This window comes from Leguminivora glycinivorella, chromosome 15 (genome assembly GCF_023078275.1).
Source record: "Leguminivora glycinivorella isolate SPB_JAAS2020 chromosome 15, LegGlyc_1.1, whole genome shotgun sequence".
Classification (NCBI taxonomy): domain Eukaryota; kingdom Metazoa; phylum Arthropoda; class Insecta; order Lepidoptera; family Tortricidae; genus Leguminivora; species Leguminivora glycinivorella.
In genome coordinates, this window is record NC_062985.1 from 3,742,365 (window position 1) to 3,754,911 (window position 12,547).

Here is a 12,547-nt window from a genome sequence, read left to right on the forward strand (position 1 = left end):
CCTATTAAACTTTTAATGTTGAGTAAGAGAACCTCGGAGAAGTCTCTCGGGGATCCGAGATGATTTTTCCTGTATGGAGCCACACTGCTAACTGCAGCACCAGGTGAGAGGCTGTCTGCTCTGTTTTCACGCACCCTCGTCACAGGGGAATGTTCATAGCATTTTTTATGAAAATATGTTTGTTAAATAGTCTACCACCTGTTCTTACATTGGTTACCATTCTCAGGCGGACTTTCCCTAGTTGAAGGAGCGTCTTTGTGAGTTTTCCATTGATGTTAGGCTTGGCTTGTTTGACCGCAGCATTTGATCTGGGTTTGCCAGTGTGTTGTGTGTAGTTTCCCATTGAGCATACCTTGCTGAAGGGCATCGGAAGAATCGGCAGTCGACCCCTGCCTGGCCAGCTCGTCGGTCGCATCATAACCTCGAGATCCTCTGTGTCCTTTGGTCCATTGAAGGATAATTTTGTTATTATGACTTACCTCCGTTAGTCGTTTATGGCATTCCTTAACCCAAGCTTTATTTGTTGTACAGGATAACTTGTCCTGAAAATTGGAGCTTGGGATAAGCCTGTCCTTGCCATAACTTTCAATTTGTACATATATGTTTAACTGGTTTAACTTAACTATTTTAACCCAACACTCACCGACGGCATACAGTTCCTCCAGCATCTGTTGGGGACCATGTGCTTCTTTGAAGATGCCGATGTTACCCGCAATCCGCATATCGGAGATAATTGAGACATACATTTGTACATCCATCATCCCTATTAAGGCTTTTATAAATGCCTTCCTGTTAAAAAACTTGTCCAGATTGCAAAACCTCGGAGTCCTTCTCTACTAATTGAGATTCGTCGATACGGCTGCTAAATTTTCTTCTAATTCAATGTCAGTTTGCATAGAAATATTCGCATTTTGGTACACCTTTTATGAAAATTCAACTAACGTTAGTAGGTAATTAAAACGTTTCTTATTAACGTCTTCTAACGTTTTCCTTCGGTAATTACCAACAATAGATGTTAGCATTATTTGGCTCTACTTTAAGCGGTGATAAATGTCTCAAAGTTTGTCCATCCGGTATTTCACGTCTTCGTTGTTTAGTAATCGGTAAAATATAGGTAAGGAAAATCTATTAATGCTGTACTAAAGAACATTTCCAAAGTTTACCCGACTTCTGGGGTGCTCTGCTTTAACCCGCTCGTGCGTAGGTTTTTTTTTCAAATCGAGTCCTTGAATGCAAAACGATTTTCAATTCGGAATACGATTTTAACCCTTAAACGCAAGATGATGAAGGAGTATGCCGTATCCCAGACACAATCGCAACAAAACTGCATTGCGAATTCGCCAATATATGAGCGAAATTAGGCATTACGGGGTCCCAATTTCATTGCATTTGGCGTCCGTATCGTTGGCGTCCTTGACAAGAATTTCCGGTGACCACCGTGGCCGTCCGTGACGGTCAAAAGGTTAATGGTTCTATCTTGATACTTTCGACACAAAATGTTAGTCATATATCTAGTATACTTAAATACTTAATTTACATCATCGAGGTGTGTTGCACATATGATATCTAAACAAATTTTATCCTAGTACTATCGAATATCTACAAATTCATGGATACTCTCATGTCCAGAACTATTATTCTAATTGTACAATTGTTAAAATAAACTAAAAACGGCATATTCGTACTCTACAACATCTACCTGAAGCTTTTAGTACTGTATGCGCAACGGTGAATTTCAACGAAGGCAGAATTAAATTTAAGCCTGTATGGGTTTTTTAAATTAAATCTGTATCTTTTATATATCAAATTAAAGGTGATTAATGGCACTATTTTTCTACATTTAAATATTTATTAGAATGTGCAAGGTATTTTGTAGAAACATGATTTTTGACAAAAAGTTTTAGAAAAAAAAATATTTTTTTACATTTTTCGTTAATTACTAACTAATGGTTGAATTTACCGAAACAATGAATATGACAAGTATTTGAGTACACAAAAAGAGCTTTCGTTTAAAAAAAATAAAAATGAAATCGGACCAATACTTCTGGAGTTATGGTCGATTTTCTAAAACTCAATATCCGCCATCTTGGATTGGCGGCCATTTTGTTTAGCTACCATTTTGAGATGGCAATCATGGTTTTTTAACATCCCTATAAGCCTACCTAACTGCTGTAAAAAGGAAACTTAGTACCCCCAAATTATACCGAATTCTTCACTGGCCCATGGACTATAAACATTCTAAGAATATGGGACAAATTGTCAAAACTGAGGTTCAAAAGTTTTAAGCCTGTGTCGAGAGATGGCAGTCCATGCACGTTGACTACACATTTTACTTTGACAGTAACTCTCTATAATACTCTATCCTCTTTGCTATAAACGAACTGCAACAGACATCTGAAATCCTAATAAATATTACCTGGAACAGAGCTCCATCGCTCCAGTCTCCGAACCAGTTGAGCACACAGCGGTTGAATAGCGCAGGCGAGGTCGCCGCGCGGTCCTTCAGACCCTCCGAGGAAGGATTCATCGTGAACACTACGTGCAAGTTGCGCATCACTTGTCCAGTGAACCTAAAAAAAAATCATGTGTTTTGAAACATATACACTTATTTCACTAGGCAAGGCCGAAATCTCTTTTAGGGTATATTTTCAAGCCTCGTGAATATCAGCTGCCGCTTCGTTGGCAAAGTTGGAAATGTCGGCTGACTACAAATGAATACATAGATAAATTAAATTAAATTTTACACATCAAAATCCATTGATTATTTTAAATCTATTAAAATATATAAATTAGGCTCATGAAGTTTGTTCCAATATCTCATAAGATCATGAGATCAATATCTATCCTGAAGGCTAATGAGTAAAAAGGTATGTATGGGAAAGGCAAGGTGTGTATGAGTCGTCGTGAGTTAATTGTTTAAATATTACACGAAACTAAAAATACTTCTACAAAATCAAGTGACATATAAGAAATCGATAAATAGTAAAATGTACTAACCACTTGTAGAGTTCGTCGTTGGAGTCGAGCATCAAGCCCTCTCGCTGCGCGCCCTCCTTGCACTGAGTCATGAGCGCCGCGAACTCGTCGCCTTCGAACAAACCGGGCACCTACAAACATTAGAAAATCATGAATTAAAGTGCTAAGTGAATATTTTGCCTTAAAATGTCTTATAAGGGTATAATACACTTTCAAAATATATAAAAACGGGTAGCAGGTTGAAAACAGGCTTTAGATCTCACATATATTATACTACTCTTTGCTTTAGATGAGCGAAACATACCGAGAAATTTGTGACTTAAAAGCTCACAAAGGGAGTTGCCCTTCTCAGTTTATTTTGCCTTCACATTCAGTTTTTTTTACTCGGCTAGCAATACCTTTTTCCTATTATTATCCTTTTTATTCAATAACCTCTCCGTTGGCCAACAGCGTATTCATACGTTCTAGGAAGCCGCTGCCGAGAACGTTGGACCCGTTCGGTATAAATGCGACCTTCTCGTCGCAGTACCGACAGCAGGAGCAGCAGGGGCAGGAGGATTATTATCCAGAGGAGGAAAATGAGGACGTCGACCACTTTCGGTAGTACTAGTATGTTTTTTGTTTTTATAGTTACCTCTCCGTTAGCGAGCAATGTGTTCATACGCTCTAAGAAGCCGCTGTCTAGCACGTTAGACTCGTCCAGAATGAAGGCAACCTTTTCGTCGCGACAGCCGGCGCGGCGGAGCACTGAACGAAGGTCCTCGTCGAAGTCCGCTCCCGTGTATTTATTGTGCACCTGAATGATGAAAGTGATTAGAAAAGTGTGGCAAAGTTAATTTTGGTCAACTCCTTTCAAATCCTCAAACACACAAAGTGAGCTTCCAAAAGTGGGTGTCCAAGCGGCCACCTAAATGACGCACTAGAATCTGTAGGCCTAGCACATGATGGCCGCGAGGGTATGTAGCCGCGAGATAGATCACACGTCTTCTTCTAACTGTATTAATGACATAAGGACGGGTAGTCTATCTCGCGGCAATCATGTGCTAACCCTGCTGATTCTTTATAAAAACTTTCTTTGAAGGACGGACGCCTGTAAGACAAATTGTAAGTGAGGACAGAAAGGACGTCAGGGTCTAACGATCGTGAAATATGGAACAGTCGACGTCGATCGACAGTTTCTACAACAATACAAATAACAAATCGATTGATGTGGTAACGATATAAGGCCTCCGGGCCAGATCCGATCCGCGAGACCGTCGTTCGGCCTGCCAGAGAGAAAAAGCCCATATAGGTACTAATACGCCGACCCAGCCTAGAGTTGTGGGAACTTCTGATTTATACAATTGTAACGGTAAAATGTATACCTTGATCTGGAAGATGCTAAGCCCGTTCATCCAAGCGACGAAGCGACTGAGGGTTGTCTTGCCAGCGCCGGAGACTCCAATGAGCAGCAAGTGCCCTTGCGGCTGACGGAAGATACGGTCGATACGCAGAACGTGGTCCAATACTTCATCGAAGAGGACGAGAGGTACGTCTAACTCTTCTTCGTAGAACACCTGAAAAAATTGTTAAACAGATTAATGCTGATGGTAAAATTATTTGAACGATACCTAGGAATATGCTTTTGTAACTTGGGACTCAGCTATAAATTGTTACCAAAGACATATGTAACTCCGTATAGACGGATAAAGTCTAAGAATAAAACGTACCTCAATGCCCTTGAGAAAAAGGTACGGTGGCCTAGATTACACTTTTGGGGAACGCTCAGATAGATGGCGCTAATATTAATATTTGACATTTTAACACATATCAAGCTAACAATATGGGCCAAATTGTCAAAACTGAGGTTAAAAAGTTTTAAGCTTGTGTCGAGAGATGGCAGTCCATGCACTGTGATTACACATTTTACGTTGACAGTAACTCTCTACAATACTGGATCCTCTTTGTTGTTACTTAGATATTCGACAAAAGCAATGGAATAACGCGATACTGCTCTAGATCGAGTAAAGTGGTGTGCTCTTACGCTGGAGTCCAACACTCGTTTAGGGCCATCGCACTAGTCAAGTAAGTAATAGGTAGATAAACAAGGCACAACACTGCTTTACTTGGACGGTAGGTTCTAGGTTCAATGGTAAAGCGGTACCTTCAGTCGGGCCTTGACGTATTCACGCAGTTGATCCCTCTCGACTGGTACGTAATCCTTGCTGAGCCAGTTGCTGTACAGGATTGGACGCGCCAATGCTTGCTCGCGGTTGATACCTTTATTGCAAAAGAAAATGTTGGTTTTAATTTACGGATGTCAACATGAAAAAATGCAATATGATCAAAAAAATATCAGTATCGAAAGATATTAGACAAACTGTAAAAGTCCATTTGACAATCAAAATTTATTGTCACCATCATCAAATTGGAGATGGATTGGACACACAAGAAATAACGCGAGCATTGCTCTCGACTGGAAACCGCAGAATGCAAGCCGTGGCCCCGGGCGCCCTGTCCACTCATGGAAGCGGTACGTCAAAAATGAGCTACGAGCGGCTGGTTTGAGCTGGAGCGAGGTCACAAGGGTCGCTGAAAATAGGAAGGCGTGCCGCAAGCTTGTGAAGGCCCTTTGCACATCTGGAGTGCCTTAGGTCTACAACAATAACAACAACATGATCAAATTACGAATCATTGTAATGGTGCACCCCGTTTCCCCGCAACTAAACGGGTCAACCGTTTAGTTTATCTCATTTTTGACATCTCAATACAATATGACACTAGAACTAGACTAGAACTACACTAGAACTGTAGGTTCAACTTGACAAAAAATCGTTGTAAACAAGTTACCTGGGAAGAATCTCATGGCAACAGTGTCGATGTTCTCATCGGTCCATTGCCTTTCGGTCTCCTCAACCAATCGATCTTGGAAGAGACGGAGAGCCTCGTGCGCCCACAGTCTTACTAGGCCTTCCACGTTCAAGTTGTCAAGGGGTCTGGGGAGCAAATGTATAGTTTATTTTAACAGGTAGCGAAAGAGATGACGACTCCACGAATTAATGAAGTGGTTCAATCGTAACAAAAAGTATACTAATTTACATTATAGCTTTGTGTACCTATGCTATAAGCTGCGTAGTGTAGCGGTATAAACGAGTTTAATCAGGCTGAAATTAAAATGTCTGTGTCTCACGTGAGAAGCCATCAATTCTCAAAATTCTCAAAACAAGATGTCTTCATTTTAAATCTGTCTTTGGGTATATCGTGAATGCAATTGCTGTACCCTGCTTCCTCCAACCATTTGTTTTGTTTTTGAATTTGGAACCTTTATTACACAATAAAAGTTCAAAATAAATTTTCGAATATGTACAAAAATGTGTACCCAAGGACTGAAGATTGGTAACCTTACCTGATAGCCTCACAGATGCCTCGCACCCATCTGGTCATTTCTCTAGGCGAGTATACGTAGTGCGGTTGCATGTCTTGTGTGAAGCGTTCTTGTGAAGCCAGGTATAGTTTCACCATGGCTTGAGTCAACGGTTCAGCGTAACCGCGAAGAGCGGGCTGCATGCGGAGCATGGCTCGGGTGAAAGTTCCGTAAATCTGTGAAAAAAAAAACATTTTATGTACTCGTATAAGAAGTACACACTAATATAACTCTCGCAGGTATAGTAGGCATATCTGAAGATTGACACTGAACAGCACAGCTTTTATTGCGTGGATAGGCATCATCCACGAAATAAAAGCTTTCCAAAAGTTCAGCTTTCAGAAGAATTATTGTTTGCAACAAAACCTGTCCAGTATCTTATCGTGTTTTCTTTTACAATCATATAAATTCACTGAAAAACATGTGTGTTAGGTTGGACTCGATCTATTCACATATCTACTGTAGCGATCGGGTTCGGTTCTACTCCCTAATGGCACGTGTACACGGTGCAAGAACTCGCATGCTAAGTTCATTACATTGCTGTGTTTGATTGAGATGTAACTAAAATCGCATACGAGATCGCGCGCCGTGTAAATGGACATTTATTGTCCCAAGATTACTGTACCTGTTCGAGTGAGGTCTCTCCAGGGTAGTCCACATAGATGACGGGTACATGCCGCAGCAGTCGGTGTGAGAGCGGCTTACGGCCCGGGTCAGTCGGCGGGTTGCAAGCACCTACGAACTGTATGCGCTCCAAGTGGACCCAAGAATGATCTGTAAAAGTTAAAATGTGAGTGAAGAGTAAGTAATTACATTTTGCCCTATAGTCCTACCATTCTCAACACCTCATCGCTTTCGATGCCGAGTTTAAACTTACAGTGGATGTTGCCTATCGTAAGAGATATCGTTCACTTGGTTAAACCGAACTTGCTTCTAAACTATGTTCTAGGCGCACGGTTAGTTGGGTGGTTAATTGTTAAAGATGGGTAATGTAATGTGCACTATAACCGAGCGAAATCATTATACCAATATAAACAACTACTGCGAGCTAGTTGTTTGTTCCAACGCCATATTCTACATGGCGACCCTGCCATAACCACCAAGAAGACTGTCTTCTAGCAACATTATACTAAAATCTACAATATTAAAATCTTACCGCTCGCTCTGTAGAAGCCTTTGTGCTCAAGCAGCTGTCTCAGGAAAGATATGACGCGCTGCGTGCCGTACTGGTCCATGTCAGGCAAGTTGATCTCATCACAGAACAACACCAGCCATTTGCCCAGCTGAAAACAAACATTTTGTTTACAAACACGATAAGTGAAACCACAAATTCGATAGCCATCTTGCAGTCTTTTGAGATAGACAAACAAGCAAACGAAAAACCATAGGAACAGTCGGTTCGATGCAACCTACCCTTAGTAATCTATCTTTTTCACCAGCCTTTCACATCCTGAAGCACTAACCTGAACAGGTGCCAACACAACGCCATTAGGAGTCTTTCTATACTCGCAGTAGTGATCGAAGGTCTTCAGCAGCAGTTCAGGGGTAGTGGCTGACGAGAAGTTAAGGCCGACCACCTCCATGTCGGGCAGCGCTCGAAGCGCGGAGAATAGCGTCATGGTTTTACCGGAACCGGGCGGGCCGCATAGTACTGTAAAACATGATGATGTTAGGATTTGGTCTTAAATCGATGCAGGGCGCTCTGATAAGTAACATTGTTGCTCAGCGTCTATATTTCCTTGTTGAAGAGGAAATGAACGGCGAAGAGTTACTGTCGGGCGACAATTGCCAGTATTGTGAAATAGGCCACTGGTCACATTGAAAAGACACATGTGACAACATTTTTGCAGCATGTGATTCTATATGTTGCATACAAGAATCTAAAAAGAAGCAAAAATTTGTTCCGACGCATAGCTTTTTTACTTTTACTTAATTTTACATCGCAATAGTTGAACTGTAATGCTGTAAACTCAAAATAAAAATCATTGTCCTGTCACGGTCGCCATGTAACGACAACACCACCAGCCAATCTTGAGGCTGAACTTTTCTTACCCAGTGGCTTGTGTTCGGCGAGCCAGGTGTACAGCAGGGCCTCATGGCGCACAGTGTCGAGCGTGGGAACTACCACGTCGGGCGCAGCGACCTTATGCGTCTCTACTTCGATCTGCGGAACCTTGGCTGACCACGGCACCCATTCACCGGTGATCGACACCTAGATAAGGAATTTAATTTTAATCTAGTATATACGTGTTAAACGATATTACATAATAAAAACCACAGAAACCTATCTTCAAAGTCAATTTTAAAATATCAATGGTAGGAAGTATAAAATAGCAAAGGTCAAAAAGCTCACTTTTGAATGTAAGTGGTAGTATTATTGCTTTCCTTATTGTTTGCTACATTGTAAGTGCAAATTAAAGTCTTATTCGTGCTATTATTTACAGTTCTAATTGATGAAAGAAGAAGCTTACCTCAAAGTCAATGATGTGTTGATTTGGCCCGCAGTTAGGCAAAGGCATAGTACTTGCTGATCTTATAAAGTCACCCAACTCGTTTCGATCCTAAAAAAACACATTTAATCTTTAGCATCGAACCACTACACATTTAATTACAAAAAAAAATTGAAATGAATTTACCTTGAGTTTAGCGTCACCAGCAAAGGACCAAAGAAGGGAGTAGACAAGCCATTTCGGCACGTAAGCTTCCAACTGTTCGTTCGTTACTGGGAAGTCGGGATGCTGGCGGTTGTAGGCGAGAATGTTCCTGTAAATATAATGTTATATAAGTAAAAATATGTGACAGACAGACAGACGGACTGAGTAGCACCATAAGGGTTCCTTTGGAACGGAATCCAAAAACTGGTTCAGGTCGTGTCATACCAGAAAATTAAAGAATTGGAGATTGCTCCACCGACAAGAGGACAGCTCTTAAGAGGCCGTCAATATCAAAAAGTAGAAAATCGTAAAATTGGTAGTTTTCTACGTCCGGTTTTAGTTTCAGTATATACTTATTGATAAGAAAAGCACTTGTTTTAAACAGCGCGTATTCTTATCTACAAAATCAGTAGTTAACATCAAGGAAAAGTTACTCCCTGAATTAATTATGATTTTTTTCCTGACGCTAGTTTAAGAAAACCCGCAAATAGTGCTCACGTCTGAGTGAGCTGAGCTCAATTTTGTATACTTTAGGCTGCTAAAATTGATATTGTCGCATTACTTATATCCTAAACTAAAAATTCAGTAGTTTACATGTGTGTTATCATGCTACTAAAATACAGTAAATGGAAGTTAAACGACATCAATATTTGTCTAAAAATACTTCGAATCAAATGGCAATTACTTCGAAAACCTTTTAGGCAAACAAAAGGCTTTCTTGATAATTATAAACCTTAAGTATGTGTATGCAAAATAGTGTGTAATACAAATCAGGAAACACTTCCAATTTTAGATACATACTTACTTAAAGTTGTAACTAAAATGCGGTCGGCCCCTGTCGGCATCTTCATAAATTTGAATATGTACGACCGTGTTTTAGTTTTAAAATAATGTTATTTTATAAGCTAGATAACTGGACTACAGAATTATTACCTTTTCATATTTTTCCTTACAAAGAGAACGAATAAAATCAATGTTGAATATAAACTTTCGTAAATTTTCCATACAAACGTCAAAACTGCGAACAGATTCTATTGAGTCAGACGCCCGATCGGGCTCGTTCGAAGCAGACGTGTCGCCAAATTTGCTCCAATGACATTTGTTTTTGACACTGGAAATCATATACGGATACAAAAAGATTGCCAGTGCTATGAATGTATTCAAAAGTATTAAGGTAAATAAATATCGTCACGTCTAAAAGAGGCTCAGTTTAAAATCGTTTTTTTTTGTGTTGTTTACTACTTATTATTGTTGAGAAATAAAAAAATATATGTAACTTTAATACAATGATAAGAAATATAGGTATTTTTTGTCTTCTAAACTTTATTAAAATGAAAGAGTTTTAAAATTAATTTTTACTCGTTGGACTTTATTTTCATTATACTGGTCACATTATTTAGTGTGTCAGTGTGTGTAACATTCTCTTCTACGAAGAGACATTCAGTGTGGCGTATGAAAAAACTAACAGAACTAATCATTATAATTATATTCTATAAACGATTATTTACGTAAATGGCGAAATTATTAATTGTAATAATATATTATCTTATCACAAAATTGTTCTGTATGACTTACCTTCTTACGTTCAATATAATTTTTAAATGGTGTTTGCACACGGGGCACGTAACCTTAGATTCAGACAACTTTAACTAAATTTTGAAAATTATTATTTTAATGAAGAATTCTATATATGGCAACAATTTTACATGTAAACTGACTGTCAACCTCTGTTCATACATAACCTCAACCTTTGTCTCAGTGCATTTATAACGGATGTTATAATGGCTAAACCGATCAGGAACAGTGAATTATTTTAATTCATTCGGAAAAGGGTTTAACCATTTATAATTAGAATAAACGAAGCACTGTTTTTTACACCAGAGTTGTTTTGATTTTATATGGTGTTTGCACAAATTTATTTTGAAAAATAATCTGAGTCAATTCGTGTGAGATGGTAACACTAAATTGACACTGTCCGCAATCTAAACACGCGGCAGCGTGTCAAGCCAAGTTCAAGTAACCGAACTGGCAGACAACATCGTGTGTAATACACGAACTATTTGGAGCCTCTATGGGCGTCCTCACAACAAAAACTATTTCACATAAACGTCTTAAATTTGGCTCTTATATTGATATTTGTGACATACATATTATGTGCCTGTCGTGTTTGTTTCACCGGATGGTCTGATCGGAAGATTAGACCATTTCGTTGGATCTCCTTCTTGTTTATGTCTTATTATTTGTAACGTTTATTTTGTGTGTGTGTTAACGAATAAATTAATTATATTCTATTCTATTAAAAAAGTTATAAGAAATGATATTTTATGTCATCAATTGTCATAAAACATTTTGAGGACTGCCATTGAACTTGGCACCCGTTTAGATCTCACTGCTTTTGTCGTTGACGCCAACAACCAAGGCATATATAATATTGAACTTGGCTCATATTTCCCTTTTTTGGTTTTGATGGGATTTTAACGTTACAACTGATCTTCAGTGAAACTATAGACCTGTCTTAAGTTCCTCTCACTTAGGTCACTGACCTCTTCCAGTAAATTGCGGTAGTGTGCGAAAAGTATGTTGGTGAGTGTGACGTGCGTTAGTGTGTGTAAATGGGGTAATTTGACAGATACTGAATTTTTACCCATCGTGACGGGCTCTTAAGTGTGATGAAGAAAAAAAAAGAAGTAGAGAAATTATTTAATACTAATAGATAATTTTATCATTGCCACGTCGGCGTCGCGTCGAGTTGTAACGGTAACAAATATATATCTGTCTCACCTAACACCGCGGTTCAACATGGAGTGTAAGGAAGATAGCGCGCGATGGCGAGTGAAGTCCATGATGTGATCGAGCGAGACGGCGCGTTCGAAACATTTCACAACTAAGCCATCGCCGAAGAATAGGGGTTGGAGAATCATGGCCACGTCGCGTTGAGTCTGAAATATATAATGATATTAGTAAATCTAATCTCATAAGTCATACATCAAACAGATGAAATGACGATCAATATTATACTCGTATTTTATAACTACAGTGTCGTACCAGGCAGGCAATTATGGTCGCGCGATAAATGATAAAATAGCAGGCCGTCCCTATCGCACTATTTGTAAGTGCGATAGGGACGGCCCGATGTTTTATCATCTATCGCGCGACCATGATTGCCTACAGGACACTAAAAGGCTGGCTGCACCGACAAGAGCCCCACCATTAAATTGAATTGAAATTGAATGTTGTTGGCTGGCAATTTAAACCAGTTCGACTCTTATACTACTTTATCTTACGATGCAGTGTTGTTTACCTGTAAAGCTGGAGACAAGATGTTTTCCGTGGCATTCTGGTCACCACCCGCAGCTGGAGCGGCCATCACGATGCTGAAAGAATCTTCTTCACCATCCTCCAGAGGAATGTTTCTCAATCTGAACAGAAATTATACGATTATCCATACAGTTTTTTTGTACTTTTCTACTAACTTTTACTTAACTAACATTTATTTTAGGTTAATGAATAACGG

General features: G+C 39.4%; 1 protein-coding gene across 1 annotated transcript in view; it reads right to left on the reverse strand.

Annotated features, from left to right (window-relative positions):
* LOC125234170 (dynein heavy chain, cytoplasmic) overlaps window positions 1-12,547 on the reverse strand; it is a 108,132-nt gene that overhangs the window by 28,110 nt on the left and 67,475 nt on the right. Inside the window, exons 48-62 of the mRNA XM_048140374.1 lie at window positions 12,335-12,452; window positions 11,815-11,972; window positions 9,016-9,142; window positions 8,851-8,940; window positions 8,432-8,591; window positions 7,843-8,030; window positions 7,536-7,662; window positions 7,005-7,153; window positions 6,362-6,555; window positions 5,806-5,951; window positions 5,120-5,235; window positions 4,341-4,532; window positions 3,611-3,772; window positions 2,998-3,107; window positions 2,417-2,570 (exon numbers count right to left, since the gene is read on the reverse strand). Of these exons, the coding sequence (XP_047996331.1) occupies window positions 2,417-2,570; window positions 2,998-3,107; window positions 3,611-3,772; window positions 4,341-4,532; window positions 5,120-5,235; window positions 5,806-5,951; window positions 6,362-6,555; window positions 7,005-7,153; window positions 7,536-7,662; window positions 7,843-8,030; window positions 8,432-8,591; window positions 8,851-8,940; window positions 9,016-9,142; window positions 11,815-11,972; window positions 12,335-12,452 (2,191 nt within the window). The remainder of the gene's footprint in view (window positions 1-2,416; window positions 2,571-2,997; window positions 3,108-3,610; window positions 3,773-4,340; window positions 4,533-5,119; window positions 5,236-5,805; window positions 5,952-6,361; window positions 6,556-7,004; window positions 7,154-7,535; window positions 7,663-7,842; window positions 8,031-8,431; window positions 8,592-8,850; window positions 8,941-9,015; window positions 9,143-11,814; window positions 11,973-12,334; window positions 12,453-12,547) is intronic.